At 46.0% G+C, this 18,600-nt stretch overlaps 1 protein-coding gene across 1 annotated transcript in view; it reads left to right on the top strand.

Annotated features, from left to right (window-relative positions):
- The window catches only part of UNC5D (unc-5 homolog D (C. elegans)), a gene marked incomplete at its 5' end in the record, with an annotated part of 28,057 nt that overhangs the window by 8,896 nt on the left and 561 nt on the right, over positions 1-18,600 (top strand). The window contains 8 exons of the mRNA XM_010144792.1: positions 1,289-1,474; positions 3,411-3,788; positions 5,386-5,470; positions 9,599-9,767; positions 10,970-11,197; positions 12,850-12,999; positions 14,991-15,155; positions 16,945-17,123. Coding sequence (XP_010143094.1) covers positions 1,289-1,474; positions 3,411-3,788; positions 5,386-5,470; positions 9,599-9,767; positions 10,970-11,197; positions 12,850-12,999; positions 14,991-15,155; positions 16,945-17,123 — 1,540 coding nt within the window. The remainder of the gene's footprint in view (positions 1-1,288; positions 1,475-3,410; positions 3,789-5,385; positions 5,471-9,598; positions 9,768-10,969; positions 11,198-12,849; positions 13,000-14,990; positions 15,156-16,944; positions 17,124-18,600) is intronic.

Raw genomic sequence — 18,600 nt, 5'->3', positions numbered from 1 at the left:
ATTTTCTGGGCTGAAGATCGGTTTGGGTAAAACCCATTTTGGAGACGTATTTTGGGTGAGCAGGATGTTGATGTTGGCGTGTTGTATTTGGGGTTGACTGGGAACAGGTTGGGAATGGGGCCGCAAAGGGTGCTTTCTGTTAAGGATGCTTGAGCCAAACGCTTTCTTTTACTCATGATTCACCAACCCCCGGTGCTGCAGCCCCCGACAGCAGGGCTGGGTCTTGCTTTCCTTGCTGCTGCCATTCCTGCCAAGTGTCGCTCGTGTCAGACAACAGTCGGCGCTCAGCTCTCGCCTGCGGCAGCTGGTGCCTTCACAGAAGTTCAGCTGTTTGTGGTAGTAGTTGTCAGATGTCTTGTTTACGTGAGAAACTGGCGAGGGAGGAGGAGGAGGAGGAGCTGTTCAGGTGCTGCCCACAGGTACCTGCTTCTCTCCTCTCAGTGGTCTGAAGTTTCATGTTCATTTTAAAAATTCAGCTAAAATAAAGTCATCTGACTTTCTGCAGAAAAACATATGTGCAACAGAAGCCTCCTCTCAAATACTAATTAAGTAATTTCAGTAATTGGCTATTTATTAAATGCTGAATTTAACTTCCTACCCTATTTCTGTACGTTGCAGTTTATTTACTGCTATTGAGTCGGCTGGATTTCCTCGTTACTTTCTGTCACTGTCACTTGTTATAAATAAATGCACTTTCTGTACCAAGCGCTTCTCACTTGACAGCAGAAGCACCATGGAGCGGATAACAGATGATGTATGGGGGGAATACGTGATCATCTCTTCCTCTAAACTGGAGCTCGCATTGAGGCGACTACCTGAGGACCCACTAAGTGTACTTGCCGAGTAATGCAATTTCATGGTACGTGGTCCCAAATCCCAGAGGATCTAAAATAGCGGGCCTGGATAATTCAATTACATAATACTGCAGGTTTCATTTGGATTCCTTCTTTCAAAGCAATGGATTCTTTTCTGTGCTGTAGAAGTTGGAAGTCTTAGAAAACTTGGTTGTAAGAGTGACACATGGGTGCAGCCCCAGGCAAGGCTGGTTTCCAGCCTGTTTGTAAAGGAGTCCGAGGAGGTACGCGGTATCTCCTCAGCCCCACTGCACGCTGTGAGAGGATGGACTGTTCTTCTTCTACTGAAACAGAGAGGGGAGAAGCGGAAATCTTCACTGAGATTTTTCAGAGGATTCATGACCTCCTGGATTAGCTCCAGAATTCAGCCTAAAACTTACGCGTCTCGACGCTGGCAATGGGTGAGCCTCACGCTGGTCTTTTCCCCCTTTCAGATATCGAGACTGCCAGTGACATCGCCTTGTACTCCGGCCTGGGAGCAGCAGTCATTGCTGTAGCTGTGCTGGTGGTTGGCGTTACCCTGTACAGACGGAGTCAGAGTGAGTACGGCGTGGATGTGATTGATTCATCTGCACTGACAGGAGGCTTCCAGACATTTAATTTTAAAACAGTCAGACAAGGTTAGTGTTGTGATTTCATCTTCTTCTCTCCAGAGCTCCTACTGCAAAGAGATACGGAGCTCGTTCTCGGTGGCTGGCTGGGGGGGCTGTTCTGGCTTGCCGCTGAGCAGATGTGGGGGCAGCCAGGGCAGGGGAGCGGCAGGACGGGGAGCAGGAGCTCGTGGTTACAAGTGTCTCTTACCGTCTCTGCCGCTCAGCTGTCACAGCAACGTGACAAATAGGTGATACTTCTCGACCGCGCTCCGTAAGTGCTTTAGAAATCCCGTCACTGACATTGGTGACTTGGAAAAAGCCCAAACAAACCAAAACGGATCAACCAGGTCAAAACTAACCCAGAGAGCGTGCCCGTAGTTCCTGCCTATTCACTTCCAGTTATTTCTTTACTCCAGTAACAGTGATTAGGTTTTTTACTGTTAATTTGAGAAACCCAACTTCAGGTATTTGTGTAAGCCGCTGTTGGCATGAGAACATCTGCATCCTGAGAGCTGTGTAAACGTGTACGGACTTGAAAAAGAAAAAAAAAAACAAACCACTCCAGAAGGGCACCAATATAATAAAATACGTAAGAAATTTTCTACTAAAAGCAGCACCTCCATTTTTTCTGGAACATTCTTTCCTTCGGACGGGAAGGTGGGGAGGAACACAAACGGTGATTACTTTAAAACAGGATGTTTCTTTAATCGTGTTCTGACATTCTAGCAGAGACCTGCCTTATTGCGGGTGGGTGGGTGAGTTGGCGGGGTGTGAAAGTATCCCCACGGCTCTTCTCTCTTCAGAAAAGTGAAATATGTTACGGAATTTGTTTGGAGGTTTGTTTGGGGGTTTTTTTGTGTTGTTTTTCCAGTTACTTCAGTTTCTTGGAGACATTCCTCACTAACCATAAATTGCAAGAAATTGGAGAAAGGGCTTGGCAGACACGGATGTTTGGAGGATATTTACTCATTTATTAGAAATCCAAGTTTTAATTGTGGTCTTGTAATTCTCAATGACTGTCACATAGTAATGTTTTCCTTTGTTGTTCAGTTTGCCATGGAAGTCTCGTTCTGAGTGTGGGGAATTGTTTGTTTGAGTTAATGTTTCAAAAACATTAGTTCTGGATGCTCTGAAAACATCTCTTATGCTGTTAGTTCAGTTTCAGCTACTTTGGGTTCTCTGTCTGTGGGTTTTTTCAATGAGAGCATTTGTAAGCGAAACAATTCAGCTGAGAAAAAGGCCAGTTCTCTGTTCAGTTTGCTGAGAAGAGAGCGCACGGTACTGGCACACGGACAACAGATTAGTGAGATCCTCATGTTCCTCTTTGGAGAAATGGATGTATAACATTAGTGGCCCAACTGACAGTCCCTGAAAGCGATCACCTTTTCAGGAATGCAGTACGGGTCTTTTCCTGAAAATTAGATACTTCAGAAAACTTCTATTTACTAAAATAAACCAACGAAAATAACCCAAACCACCACCACAAACAACAACAACAAAAAAAATCAAACCAGCTGAAGCATTCAGGCCCTAAATCTAGCCATTTCTTCACTTTTTTCCAGAGTGTTTTCTGAGCTAAAATGCTCCTAAATGAATAACTGTGGTATTTTCCCCTCTATTACTCTTGTCCCACTTTCCTTTCAAGCCTGTTTCCCTCAGGTGTGAAGCTGGGGTTTTGCCCAATGGGTTTTAATGTTAAAAAAAAAAAAAAAGGAACTAGACATACCCACAAACCAGATTCCTGCACCCTCGAGCTGCCCAGAGTGTGGAAAATGTAGTGATCAAGTACCTGTTAGATCTCCTCCATCATTTCATCTGTGCTTTAATCTTACCCTCTGTGGTTTTGAGTTCTGAGGGTGTCAAGAAGGAAGAGCAAAAGGAAATGGTGGTGAGGTCAGAAGGACATTGCAGAGTTACCATCTTACTCCAGGAGCTAACTCCCTGACCTGCTTCATTCGTCCAGGTAACTCCCTGCTGCTGAACTCCTCCATGCAGCCTGACCTGACAGTGAGCAGGACGTACAGTGGCCCCATCTGCCTGCAGGATCCCATGGACAAGGAGCTAATGACCGAATCATCCCTGTTCAACCCGCTGTCCGACATCAAAGTCAAAGTTCAGAGTTCATTCATGGTGTCCCTAGGGGTGACGGAGAGGGCTGAGTACCACGGAAAGGCGCATTCCGGAACGTTTCCCCATGGGAATAATAGAGCTTTTGGCACAATACAGGCTAGAAACAAGGCTACGTATATTCAGAACCTGTCTTCGATTTCAACGACGAGTGAGCTGAAGACAAGTGCCATTTTTGGACACCTGGGTGGCCGTCTGGTGGTTCCAAACACAGGTGGGTAGATCCTTTCACACTAAAAGCATATAAAATAATTTTCATTAAACTTACTTTGCCTGATGTAGTGTTCTATAACTACATAAAAAAAAAAAAAAAAGAAAACAAAAGCAAAAGCAGGGGCGCATTTTTTCCTTTCTTTCCCTGGTTTAGTGTTTTATAACTACATAAAAAAAAAAAAAAAAGAAAAGAAAAGGAAAAGCAGGGGCTCCCTTAATGCAAAATCTGGGAAGCAGATCATGTTGCCCACACAGGAGATGACGGATCAGAAGAAAGCTGGGCTGAGTAGTCAAGAGGCATTAGGCCTGTTTGAACTGGTATAAATTACTGCCTCTCTTGATGTCTTTAGCATGAAAGTCATATTAATCAAAGCCGTTGCTTACTTGGATCCTGATCTAAGAGACGGGCTCCCCAGGAAGGAGGTCAGTACTGGATCAGCATCACATATAATGGGATCACATTCAAAGCAGAGTCTACGCGCATCGACGTCTGCGTGCGGGAGCACTGTCAGACTGCATTAGGTGACTGATGGCTGCGGCAGGTACAAACCGCCGTCCCTGGAGAACAGCTTCCCCTCTCGACGAGAACCCCAGTGTGGCTTTCGTTAGCGTTTAGTCCTGGCTTTCTGGTTTTCTCTTTCTTTCAGCTTAACAGCATGACAGATTTCCATAGCCGGCATTTCAAGACGGGGTACGCGCCGAAACCTCGCAGCAGTGGTGCTCAGTTTGCACTGTTTCGTGGCTTCAGAGTTTTGAGAAATATATTTTGGATGTAAAAAATTCTTTGTTAAGTTAGCTGAAAACATATGGCACCAAATTAGAATCACATAAAGGATGTCAGAACCATTCACCTGCAGTATGTTCACTACACTGCTGTGTTCGGATCATGCCGAATAAAATTCTCTGTGTTGGATACTTGCCTTTTCAACATGGCAAATGCAGCTGAAGTAGCCACGTCCCACCGTTGCTGGCTGCAAGGGTACCTGTGTTCAAATTCAGCTTTGTTTTCAGCTCACTAGTGTGTCCAAGCTTCTCGCTTAGTATCTAGTTGAAGTGAATGATTTAGGGCTTTAACCCGCCCGTTTCATGAAACGGGTACTTTGACGGTTGCCATAAAAGACCGTGCTCTGTATTTAGAGAGGATTGATAACAGTGTATAACGCAGGGATGCAGTATCTCGTGTACAGTTGTGCACATCACACGGAATATGTTCATCTCCTCGCAGACTGGTTTAGTGTTCAGGAATGAACATTACAAAGGCAGAGGCACTAAGTCAGTCATAAATGAAGAAGTCCCTCCTTATGTAATTATAGTCACATCAGTTGGATTATTCAAATATGTATTTGGTCTGCTTGCAATTTATGTCCTTCCTTCTGCCTGCTTCTGTAAGATCCAGTTTGCCAGCAGTAAGTCATGGTGCAGTCGTGGCCCTGCTTAGCTGGGCTGCTGCACTGTGTCACACAGCCTTCCTGTATCCTGGATGGTGAATGTCACTGGTACCCAGGGGGAAGCATCCTTGTTAACTTCCAATTTATACTGGTGGAGTAAGAGGAAAACCTTCATTGAGAGGTAAAAGTTCTGCCTTTGCTCTTTTGCAGGAGTCAGTTTGCTGATACCACATGGAGCTATTCCTGAAGAGAGCTCGTGGGAAATCTACCTGGCCATCACTCAGAAGGAGTCCAGGTAAGACATACGTAAAAAGCAGGCAGGCACCTCCGCGGTCTGTGGAGCTGTCTCGTTTAACAGATCTGTGGTCAGCGCTGCCCACAGAAATGGAGCGCGCACCAGTCGCTCCATCCTCGGGGCTGCTGGTGTGGCCGCAGCGCTGTGACAAACGCTGGATGTGCACAAACAGCCAGTGATCTCTGTGCAGTGCTTCTGTGAAATCCCGTGGAATTATGGAAATGTGGTCAAAGGATGGGGTTCCCCAGGGAGACCGATGTCTGAGAGGTGCTCAGTGATTTGACAGTTTCTGATTCGCGGCGTAACGTCGTGCAAGGCTACTAACCACACAGGGGCTTCCCTTCGTGCCTGAGGCTGGCAGCAGCAGTCACAGCAGGTTTGTACGGCGGGGGCAGGAGAGGTGGTTATAGTTCTTCACAGCAGTTATTTCTCTGATCTCCCTCACCTTCATACACACTCAGCTAAAAGCACTGAGAAATTGGTGGGTGTATCTGAGGAGACATGGAAAGAAGAGCATAAGTGCATATGCAGTAGACATTTACTTCACAGTAACTTAGAGCCAAACAACTGCTGGAATTTTCCTTTAAGAACTGAAAGGTACAAAGCTGCCTAGAAATTTTAAAGCCTAGAAATATTTTCCGAAACTCAAAGTGAAATCTATTTTCTTTTCTCCTCTGATATCTGAACTCCTTTGTGACAACGTTCATACTCCAGCCCCATCTGCTGCCATAGTTTTTTGATCATTCTCAGTGAAAGATTAAGATATGTAAAAGGAAGGAAGAAAAACCCCGGCTGCTTTATCTGCAAGGGTTCTGCAGAAATGAACTAAAATAGGTTAATTAAAACCAAGCAGCAAATTTTGCCTACTGTTTTCCTTTCTTGTGGGCAGAAGCAGAGGAGGCAAACCAAACCCAAGATTATCACCGGGAGATTTTTTCCTTCCTCCTTCTTTAAAGTGAAATTTTGTAAAGTGAAGTGAGACAAACGCAAACATTCATTTTTTTTTTTCCCCATCAAAATACTGTTTTTATCTTTACACAGCTGAGGTAGGATCAATGTATCTTTCACCCACCTGAACTGGGTGGGATGAACCAGACTTTTCTAGCAGCTGCAGAGTGTACAGACACGCAGGGAGCCTGCTCTTCCCTGCCCACGTGTTCTGGGGGAGGCAACGCCAGCGGTCCAGAACTGGTACCTGACTTGTCTGTCTGTGTGGAAGATGAGAAAGTGCTAAACCACACTATTAAACATGAAGTAGCATGAGCTGTAATTTCTGAATGAAACCTTGTCCGCATCGTGTGGTAGTGAGCGGCATTCCAGGGAATGCACCAGCTCGGGTCAGTAGGGGTGCACACGCAGGAAGTGCGGTGCGGGTCTTGCAAGGTTCGAACACACCATGAATAGTACCTTCTGCATCCGAACTGTGTGCGAGAGAACAAGGGTCCTCTTGTACCGCTCAGCTTTCACTTGTTTGTCACTCGGGGGTTAGCTGCCACTCCCTCAGGTAGCTGCTGAGGGAGGCTGGCACGAGATGTCCTCTGAAGGAGATGCTGTGGGGTCTGAGAGATGTGTGCTGAATCCCTGGCACTTGGCAGTGGCAGGACGCAGCCTGTCTGCGCACGGCAGATGCTGCGGTGAGACTGACCGCTGCTTTGGCTGTGAACGGATACAGTCCTCTGCGGAACGAAAAACCCACTGGATCCTGAACAGAAATCAGATTGGGTTTGGAAGTTCTGTAGTGTCTGCTGTAACGGAACAGATCAGTGATGGAACTGGTGGTCCCTCCAGGAAGCCTCAGGGACGTGTGGGCAGGGAGGGCACTTGGCGGGGGCAATCACAGCCTCCAGGTGTCTCGCCCATCACCTGCAGCAGGCTGCTGCAAGGACTCTCCTCACGCTAGTGACAGCATCTTTTTGTGTCTTGTGTATTTGTGTTTTGTTTCATTCTTGATGCTTGAAAAACTGGCACTATTTTTGATGAGAATCTTCACCAGTAGCATAACTACAACTCTGGACTCACATCTCCTAAGGCTGTTGCGCTGAAAACAAATAACCTGTATTTTGCTGGTGTTATTGAATTGTTGAGCTTTGCACTGGAGGTAACTTTAGCAAAATTCCACCGCCTCCCCACCCTCCCTGTATTTTATGCGTTTGTCAGCAGCAGCCGCTTGGCAAAGGACGTGTGTGTTGGGAGAGAGATAGGACAGAAATGCACCAACCAAGTTAAATAACCAAGGTTTGAGTCGCTCTCTGGAAATAGGCTTTTGTTACCCCCTTCCTGCAGCTGCATCAAAACAGAGATAAGGAAGTAGCAGCCGCCAGCCTTTGCTGAGGTACAGCGAGAGGAATCGTACGAACTGAATAACTTGCTGCAAAATAGATGTGTATAAAAGTTGGCTTGATGGTTTCTAATAATTCTGAGACATTTTTCTTTGTATTTGTAAGGAACTGGATGATTTTTTACATTAGCTGGCAAGAGTGATTTGGGGTAATGGCTGGAATAGAAAGGGTAGCAGTGGTTGGTGCTAAGTGCTTATTTTGTGCAAAAGCCGCGTTTTCCAAGCTCTGCGGGAGTTGTGGAAAAACGTTACTCATCAGCGTAAGCAGAAGCACACGGTTTGTGTAGAGCAGAACGATACCAGCTCAGATGTCGCTGCTGAGCTGCTTTGCTGGACCGTCTGCTTTGTGCTCTCCACTCGTCGTCCCTCCCCTCTCAGGCACTCGCTCTTCAAGAGGAACGTGGCAGCTCTCGGAGAGGCTGTTTGTGCTTGGATTTCTTTGGCCTAAGACTCCACAAACATGCAGGAGCGCTGAGGCTTAGCGAGTGTTTGTTATTATGACACTTGAAAAAGAAAAAGCAGAATTGGCCTTTTTTGTTAGCATGCTGGGTCTTTTTTTATTTCACTCCCATCTTCATCTCACAAATACTTGTACACGGCTTTACTAAGGGACGTCACTGAAGCTGTTGGATTTTCAAGTCTTTTCAAGCAAGACTGGTAGCTTTTCACTGCATTTTCTGAGCCCCTGCTATTACCGTTATACCGGGAATGCCACCCCAGGCGAGGGCAGATAGATGGGCAAAGTCCATCTTTTCTTAGCGTCACTTTATTCTTTATAAGTTTTATTATTGAATCTTCTTACTTACTTATATCTTGGTTGAGGTCCTTCCCCTTATTTTATCTTGGAAACAGCATTTGCATTAATTTTAAGAGTTAACCACATGTCCAGTAATGTAGAAGCCAAAACCCGGGATCATACAGCCCAGGTGGAGGGTTACAGCACACAATAAACCCAAACAGGGCACGAGGGTTCCACTGCTGCTTTTAGTGTCTGAGAAGTGAGTCTCATCCACTTTGTCACTGGTTCTGCACAGGCAGTGTAAGAGGTACAGAAACCACAGTTACGTGGGACAGGGTTAAATTTAGGTTCAAATGAAAGAGGAGAAGAGAAGATTCTTGTCAGATACTTCACCTTTTTAACTTAGCAAGGAGTTAATCTATTGAAAAATAGGTGATCCCGCGCAGCTTAGATGAATCCCTGGACTCCAGTTGTGCTGATGGGGTCTCCAGTGACTAACAGAACCCGCATCTCGACTTTGCAGAGTTCTCAATTTCAGCGAAGTTGCCCTGTCCCTGATGCCTGCTCTGAGTTACCGACTGGTGCATTCTGCAGAATATAAATGTGTTTTCAAACCAGGGAGATCACTCCCAATCTGGAAAAATTTATGAGACTGTGTTTTTAAAAGCATAATTTGTTTTATCTTCACTACTGTGAAAATATTGCTGATGACAGTCTTTGAAAGCAGAACGAGACGGGTAACACTACCAGCTGGCGCATACAGCAAGGCTTCCTCGCACAGAGTAATTGTAGTGTTGTGCTGGGTTCAAGCAAATTGAAATGTATTTTCAAGACCAGAATCCTAAAGTGACCAGCCAGTGATCTGAGCAGATGTGGCCTGTCTCCAGCTACTGCCGCTACATGACAATGAGCGCAGTAATTGGTTTGTTACCTTTTCTGTAGCAGATGAGTGGGGTCCTTAGATTTTAACTAAAACATCTTAAAGGTTGTGGTTGAAGGACACGTTCACTCTTATTAAGAAGAGCCTGACATTCCTTATTGTCTGTTCCAGCCTACAGCTGGAAGGCTCAGATGTTCTTCTAGGGCCAGAAGTAACCTGCGGGCCCTCAGATTTGTCTGTCAGCACTCCGATCGCCTTGACGATACCGCACTGCGCAGAAGTGAATTCAGAGCTCTGGAATATTCACCTGAAAAAAAGGACAGAGCAAGGGAAGTGGGAGGTAGGTTTAGCCTTCCGCTCCCGTTAAAGGCTGTACGAACAGCGGGCTCACGATCACTGTTACTCTCGCACATGCAGGTCACAGCTTGGAAATGTATTTCCTGATCTTGATGTACTGGGGAAATTAAGCTTCATGCATTTGTGAGATGGGCATTTGCTCATTTGTGTCTGTCCTCTGCCTTTTTTAAGCCAAATGACCATCTTTGACTGAAACTGCTTGGTAGGCAGCACTCTCAAACCTTCTGCGTCACCTTAGCCTGCTAGTAATACTCTAAGGGATGGCTAAAGCGTGAACCAAACTGTTACTCAATGTTACAGAAATCCACACGGGACGGAAAGGTGCTGAATTTCCCAGCTATCGAGTGTTCACTGTACACGGTCCTAGAGCTGCAGAACCCAGACACAAATCCAGAGTCTATCAGATTTTATTGCACTACTGCTGATGGAACTCTTTGGTTCATTGCACTGTGCAGGGAAAACACAGCAGTGAAAACATTCACGGGTGCCTTAACTCCCTCCGTTTTCTCCTCGAAAACCCCACGTGGTTTGTTGCCCTCGTTTAAACCATTTCAAGTTCAGCCTCGTTGTCCTGCTTCAGGTGCACTCAGTACTTAGTCGCTCCATCAGTCGGTTCAGACACGCAGGAATTAATGAGGAGTGTAACTGCAGAGTGCTCAAGTACCTCACCTAACGCTGCCACAACGTGGAACTAAGCGTGAGGGGCAGAAGAGCGGGATAGGCAGCTGTTCGATGGAGGCAAACGGAACTGCAGTGGGTGTTCTGAAAGGGGAGTCAAATCCCAACTACTGTTGATGGTTTGCTTGCTGACTTCCATCTTCAAGGTGATTTCTTAACTTGACACTGAGAAAAAAATCAGCTAGAAAGCCCCGAGCACTCGAAAGGATGCTAAAATGGTTACACATCGTCGTTATTGTCATACGCTGTGCACGCTGAACTCTGTGCAGTGTGCTGCCGTAAATCCTATGGCTGACTCGGGCTAAACTGGGGCATTTACTCACAGAAGGAGTCTGCCTCCTGCCCTTCCCTGAGGTCAGCATGAGCAAAGCGTGGGCAGACTGGCTCTCAAAATACTTGATGTTCCAGCTGAATAAAAACAAACAAATGTCATCACTCCTATTGTCAAGGCCTATTGATTTTATTATTTTAATTTTTTTTGTTTTTAACCTGAATTTCATTTTGCAGGAAGTGATGTCTGTCGAAGAGGAAACTACTTCTTGCTACTGCCTGTTGGATCCTTATGCCTGTCACATTCTCTTAAACAGCTTTGGAACTTATGCTCTTATTGGCGAACCGATCTCTGACTGTGCCGTTCGACAGCTGAAAGTCGCGGTTTTTGGCTGCCTGTCTTGCAATTCTCTGGATTACAATCTGAGGGTGTATTGTATGGATAACACACCTTGTGCGTTTCAGGTAAACGGTTTCACTTTGTTAACCTGGTCGTAGTTATTTTTCCATAGAGCACTAACATTCCTTTATTCCTGGGGATAGTCCCTGGGCAGCAGCCACAGTCCAGACTCAAACAAAGGAGACTCCTGCCATTTTTAATGCCACTGCTGCACGACTTAGAATCAGTCCCTTAAGTTCTCTGCGCTGTTGTTTCATTTCTGGATTTACACTGCGAGAGCTTCAGGACAGCCAGGCTGGGTTCTGTGCCAGGCGGATGGAAACCTGCTCTGCCCACACTCTCGACCAGCCCAAAAGCAGGCAGCCGTGGTTACGGCAGCACGGAGCTGCACCGATGAGCAGGGCGGAGGGCTGGGCTCAGGGCCTGGGCTACCGCCTGGTCCAGGCAGACCCTGCTCGCCTGTGCAGCCGAGATCTCTGCTGGAGGCAGAAACCGAGAGTCATTGCCCCAGGCTGGACGGAGTTTATCGCGCTCGCTGCCCTTACCCTGTCCTTACTCCGTTCAGGATTCCCTCTCCTGTCTGCAATTTGAGCAAGAAGGAGCGCCTCACCATCTTTTGCAACGAAAATTAAATTATAATCATGCATTTCCCTTTAAAGAAACCCCAACAATCAAAACCAACCCCAAAACAATCCCCACATGGCGATCAAAACGAGCACGACTTCAGTATGTTGTGTGCTAAGACAAAACACTGAAAGCTGCTGACTTTTGCTGCCTTCGTAAACCCAGCAGCGTTAACCAAATGGTTTTCTTTGGGGAACTGAAATGAAGACAGTTGTGACAGATGAGTTTTCACTTCCTTTTCTTATCGTACAGAATGGAAGCATGAGTCTTCATGAAGCACACGCTAATGTCTACGTGCTGCTAATAAAAGCAAAGCCACTGGAAGGATGGCTGACGACTTACAATAGCTTTGTAATTAGACCCTTTGTAACACTTCCACAATTCGTGGGCTACTGGTATTCTCCTAGATGAGTCTGTAGAAAATTGTTAGAGAATAATTAGCACATTTCTGCATTCACAGAAACTAGAACAGGGTGTTTGCACATAATGAGACAAGTGTGTATTTATGAAATTATACTTCCTTTCAGTTCGCTGCATCAGCTTCACGCTAGTGTAAATATTAAGTAAATGGAGAATGTGAAAAATAGAGGGGTTTGGGGGTAAAGAATGGGAGTTGGGTTACCAAGTTTGTTTGACCCTCTTAATCCTTTATGGTGCAGGCCTATAGAAGAAACAAAGTTCCTCCATTTTTCGCGTTGTCCATGTGAAACCGTAACGGTACTTCTCTAACGTGACTTTGCCCTTCGTGCAGTTCTTAGTGTGCCGGGATCTCCTGGCTCTCAAAATATGGGAGAACCAAGGCCTTGGCGGTTTGTGGTTTGCCGTAGTCCTGCTGATGCTTGTGGAATTAAGGATGTGCGTTATTAAAGGTGGAGCAGCACTTCTACAACTGTGGTACATTAAAAAAAAAAACCTAACGCATTCAGGAAATTTTGAAAATAGTGATGAAATAAGCTATTCCCTTTGCAGATGAGAATCAAAACCTAAAGTCTCCTTTCTTATTCCATCTGCCCTATAAACCCTAAAACCTTTTAATCAGATTTGGTATTTGTTCCTAATACTGAAAAAATTCTTTCCTCCTCTGCCATTGCAGGAAGTTGTTTTGGATGAAAGACTCCAGGGAGGACAATTACTAGAGGAACCAAAACTTCTGCATTTCAGAGGGAATACCTTCAGTCTTCAGATATCTGTTCTTGATATCCCCCCTTTCCTTTGGAGAATTAAACCATTTACTGCATGTCAGGTACCTGCCAGTTTTGTCTCTTTACATCTGAATTCAGAGGAAGTCCGAATTTCCAGTGGTAGAGGCGTAACCCAAGTACGACAAGGGCCCTTTTATTTTTGCAAGGCATTGGGTTTAATCTCGACAGCCAGTGCAAATTCTTCTACAGTCATCATCTCCACGTTCCAAGGGGCTCACTTTGCTGAATCTAATGCAAGTGGCACAGTCCAAAGTAGGTATTAAATTTATTGCTGCAAGTTATAAACAAAAAGGAGAGAGTCAAAAGAGGGAGGCTGGACCCACAGGAGAAGGGGGGAGCGTTACGCTGGAGCTCAGGCAGGCCCGGCGTGGCAGAGCTGCTGCCAGCTTCGGTCAGAGCAGGCACCTCACCCATCCTCTCAGCAGCCACTCGGGTTAAAGCCACATGTGCAAAACCTCTGCTGACAGAACGGTCTGACAGGGTGCGGAGCTGGGGCCAGGTAAATACTGACATTCTGTAACTGAGGATGGTTGGGATGACTTGGACAGCTAAGAAATACAACAATGGTTTCTAACAGAAACTGCAGAACGACTTTTGCTTTTCCCTCTCAGTGAAATGGTTTGTGGAATGTCCCAGCTCTGAGTTGGTTCCAGCCTCTTTATACATAAAGTAACCCGTTTCCTCCAGTATGGGGTGTCTGTCCTACATAGCAGCCGGCTGCTCTGGTTGTCGAGAACAACTGAAAAGAGCCTGTTCCGTGATGTCTGTTTGGACCACCTCATGAAACCACTGTCAGACAGTATGCTGAGGGGAGGTTTATGTTAATGATTTCTCAGCTCAGTAAAGCTCCTGCTTCAAGGCTCGAACAGATGAGTAAAACATCGTGTAAAACTGGCAGAAAAGCAGTGACTGGCAGGTGGTAGCCAGCACTTCTCCAGACTATGCCACGCGCGTTTGTTTGTCCTGGCCACCCGCAGGAGCAGATGCTGAGTGCTTGGCACCCTTCCCACCGCGTTCACACCTAACTAGGGGATCCCTGAAAAACTGCCTGGGTGTTCGAGCAGGCAGAGGCTGTGACAGGCATGTTCAGCAGCCCAACAGGCACCTCTGGGGGTTAAAGCAGCTGGTGTCAGAGCATCTTGTGTCTCTTGGAGGATGCAGTGTCTGTCGGTAGCTTTGGGAGGATTTACGTTCCCTCTGTCTACTTGAACTTCACGATAAAGTGAGCTGCCTGCCAGAACTCCTGAAAGCCTTTCTGGAGTGCTCTGATCTCTCATCACTCCACCACGCTTTGTCCCCCTGTGTTATGTTTCATCTAATTCTTTTCAGCTGAGTGATTCTTCCACTCAGAATGAAAGCAGAGATGATTACTCTGGAAAAAATCTAATTACCGTTGCTCCACTTCCAATATTTTGCTAATGTTTTCCTTACTGCTGTTGGTATCTTGCTCCCGACTCAGGATCTCAGCACAGAGCTTATCATTATCACTTAGTGCATCATCACAGATGGCCTGAGACGCTCTGCAGGAGCAGTGAACTGCGTGTCAGTGATGAGTACGATATTCTCCCTAGTTTTGTCTTGACTCTTCTTTACAGTGTGAGGCTGATCTTTGAAGCTCTGGTTTCCCCCATCACCAGTTCACACCTACTTTCTTCAGGGACATAGGAATGATCACAACCAAAGTCCAATAAAAATTGCTCCTGGGAAGGCAAGAATGCAGAAACTCGTGTTCCTGAGCTGTGAGCTCTGGGGTGGGTTCCCACACCTAAACCGATCACAGGAGTTCAGTGCACGGATTATTTGATTTAAACAGCTCGTTATGACAAGTGACTAGTTGATAGCTCACTAACTACCAGTATTAAATATTGAAGGAATTACAGCAGCACGTTTTATGTCCCTACCTGTGTCATTTACGTACCCTTAAAAACCTCTGACACCCGCAAGCAGCATGACTGCCCAGATTCCATGTGCAGTTATTGACTGTAGCGTTGGAGGCTCGGCTTCACGCGCCACGCAAACCACTCTCTTGCAGGAAATCCCGTTCTCTCGCGTGTGGTGCAGCAGCCAGAAGCCGCTCCACTGTGCCTTCTCCCTGGAGCGCTACACTCCCGCAACCACGCAGCTCTCCTGCAAGGTCTGCGTGCGGCAAGTCAAGGGTCATGAGCAAATCCTGCAGATCCAGACATCCATTCTCGAGGTACAGCTCTCTCTCTTTTTTTGTTTTGTTTAGTCGCTGTAGTATGAGACACGATTCCTCCCCTTTTTTTGTCCTTTTTTCTAGTTTCTTATGCCCTGTTCAAAACTGGAACACATATATAAAGCCTTACAAATCCCATTGCCAGCAGAAATCAAGGCTTAGAGTCTACAACACTAAAACCAATTTATATTTGAATTGGTGGTCACGGTTTTCTTGCAGAAAGTTTCTGAGTAGTTGCAGAGCCCTGGGAGCTGGATCAGATGGATCCCCCATACGCAGCTGGGCCACTGGCTGTTCCCTTACTGGAGCACTGGTGTGTACACAGCAGGCCTTGCATCGACTGTAGCTTTGCTCACACGTGAGAGAAATCAGACATGCAGTCAGGCAGCTCGTGATGTGTCCTGCAGCAGTGAAGACTTCAGCTGCCTTTTTTTAGATTATTGAGCCTCTCTCTTGGTTAATCGAGATCAGCTCTGGCTAGAATAAACACCCATTGCTAAGTGCTCTGTGCTGAGAACGCAGCAGCTACACAGGCAAACCACAAACGTCATTCTGTGTGAAAACACCCTCAGAATAGGGCCAGGTGTTTTTCTGGTTCTTCACTGTTATTCCACAAAACCCCTCCTGTCATTCTCTCTCTCTTGCAATACAATGTTGCTGCTGCCTCTCCCCTCCCTCCCCTTTTTCTCTGAAAGGGACCTATCTGTCCACATGTCCCCGGAGCGTGTCACAATTCTGTCTTCAAATAGGTTTGCTGGGATGGAAGCCTTTCTCACCCCTATCTCAAAAAGTGATGGAAGAGCAAGGATAATTTGACTGTAAAATAAATATAGAAATAACAGCTGAATACTTGAATTGCTTTACAATTCCCTCACCTCACCAGGTAGCAGTAGCTTATCTCACATGTGCAGGGTATGAAAATCTACTATTGTTCTGCATATTTAATTTAAACAGCCAGACCATGCGATCTATCCACAGCACCGCTATTCCTTTGCATGGATGACTTTCGGGATGTGTCATAAATGTTATATGAAGAGACTGTAGTATCATTGTTATTTAATATTCATGCTGCACTGCACTGAAACGAGTAATGCGTGGAAATGCGACTCTATTACACAAGACTGGTATCATTTCATAGGAAAAGAATGGGCCAGATCTACAAAAAGACCTGGATTCCATAGAGATTTTTAATATAGAACAACTGAGGTACTTACAGAATTTAGGTGTTTTTAAAAAAAAAACACAAATGAGAGTTTAAAGTGTCCATATTTAAGGCTTAAGCACTTGAAGATTTAGAAACCCATATGCTTTTGTGGCATTCCATCAGGTACCAGTGCTGCTCTGTTGGACTGCATCTGTAACACAGACATCAAAGAACACTATTTTAAATGTTTTTATACATAAGTGCTTGTGATGTTCTAAAAGTTCCCTCACAAATCAGGAAAATAGCTCTTAGCTGTTTAATCTTCTGTTGTGGAGCCTACAGACTACAGCTGGGGCTGCGGCTGGGGCTGGGGCTCGGTTCGATCCCCCTCCCCGAGCAGGCTGGTACCCCAGCAGCTGCGCGCGGCCGGGCTCGCTGCAGGCTGAGCCCTGCAGAACGAGGCAGCACAGGGAGCGCTCAGAGCTGTGCTCATCCTGAAGGGGCCGGGCAGAAATCTTTTCTCTGTTCCCGTGTCTGAACAGGAGGGTGTTCTTCGGTGACTGTGCAGCAGAGCCCCCGCCAGACCCCAGGCAGCCACAGCGCCTGCTGTCCCCGCTAATTGCTCTGCTGTTCTCTTCTGTGCAGAATGAGAGAGAAACCATCACCTTCTTTGCACAAGACGACAGCAACTTCCCTGCACAGATGGGTCCAAAGGCGTTCAAAATCCCCTACTCTATCAGACAGCGCATCTGTGCCACGTTCGACACACCCAACGCCAAAGGCAAAGACTGGCAGATGTTAGCCCAAAAAAACAGCATTACCAGGTAAGGGCGGGCAGTTCTGAAAGGTGAACGTTTACATCTGGGATCGGAGTCATTTGCTGCTGCTACGGTTCTGTTTGTTTGCTGGCATTAAAGATGGGGCATAGCCATTAACACCGCTGCTCTGAAGGATGGAGCTGCTGAGAACAGGAACCGCTTCCTCCGAGCATCAACCCCAGTGCCCCGTCCCACCTACCGGGTGCTCCTCAGGCCCGTGTCTGTTCTGAGGGGACCTTTGCTTTGTCCACCCTCAGGAGCGGAGCAGGGGCTTGGTCAAGTATGAGATGGTAGCAGGACTTCACCCTGTTGGGTGCTGTGAAAGCGGTGGTTTAAAGGACACGGGAGGTTGCATGTTCTTTCAAAATAACTCTATGGCCTGTTGCCTTGGCTTCTATCTACAGATTTTTGTATTCCAGAATTAAAAAAAAAACCAACCTGTAAAATCTGTAATTAAGGAAAAGGCATATTTAAAAAGGAAAGTCATGCTCTACTGTTAGGAGTAATAATATTATGATGATTAAAACTGAAAGATGCTGTAAAAACTAATTTACTACTTACTTTGCTTTTTCCACTTGGCTAATTAAATTGGTGGAGGCAGTTTACTCACAGAAATATTTTCTGTTCATCACAAATGCCATAAATATGTTCCCAAGAGGGTAGAGGAATACTAAAATCCAGCAAAACTACTCTTCACTGACTTGTTGCTTTGCACGGGAATCTCAGTAACCCACATGTGAAGCAGAGATGATGATGTGTGCTATTCCCTGTGCAGAGGAAGCCGGGGCTGCCTCTTGCTCAGGAGTCTGAGGCGGTGTCTGTGACAGCCCATGAACCATTGTGTGTGTTAGATACTGCAAAGACCCCACCCCTCGTCTCCATTTCATAAAATCAAATTCACAGCTAGAAGGAGGACGCTGCTGAGCCGTTTAAATAAACCAAACTGAGATGAGTGTATTGAGGAACGGTAATTAGGGAAACTTGATGAAAGAAATGGTATCTGGCTGTTTTTTACTGATGAGTCATGGTCCAAAAATGGGTAGCAGCAAATATTTAATTATCTTGGAGTTGGTTTTAAAAAAATCCCAACAATCGCATTCAAGTCCCGATGTCCTTTCCTGTGCTGCAGGTTTCTCTGTTTCTGCCGTGGTTACAGGCGTGCCTGTACGTAGTACCAATGCTGCTAATGGCATTTAGGCTTGTGAATGGACAGTGATGTATTTATTTGGATTATTTCATCCAAAGCCCATAAACAGGAGTTCTAGCGTAATGTGTTTAAGATAAACACTTTGTTTTACCACTTGCAATGTCCTAAAAACTACATATTTTAAGAATTAAAACATGTCGTATCTTCTCATCACCACAAGCATCAGTTTAAGTCACAGATTTCCTCTCCCTGACAACTCCTTGCTGGGATTTTACTAATGGTGCTTTCCAGAGCTGCCTTGTGCGAATGGGTAGGGTGGTCCTGCCAGCATTTCGG

The sequence above is a fragment of the Buceros rhinoceros genome, unplaced genomic scaffold, assembly GCF_000710305.1.
Source record: "Buceros rhinoceros silvestris isolate BGI_N320 unplaced genomic scaffold, ASM71030v1 scaffold17080, whole genome shotgun sequence".
NCBI lineage: Eukaryota > Metazoa > Chordata > Aves > Bucerotiformes > Bucerotidae > Buceros > Buceros rhinoceros.
The sequence above is the reverse complement of the archived record's forward strand: the minus strand, read 5'-3'. Positions and strand labels throughout refer to the sequence as shown.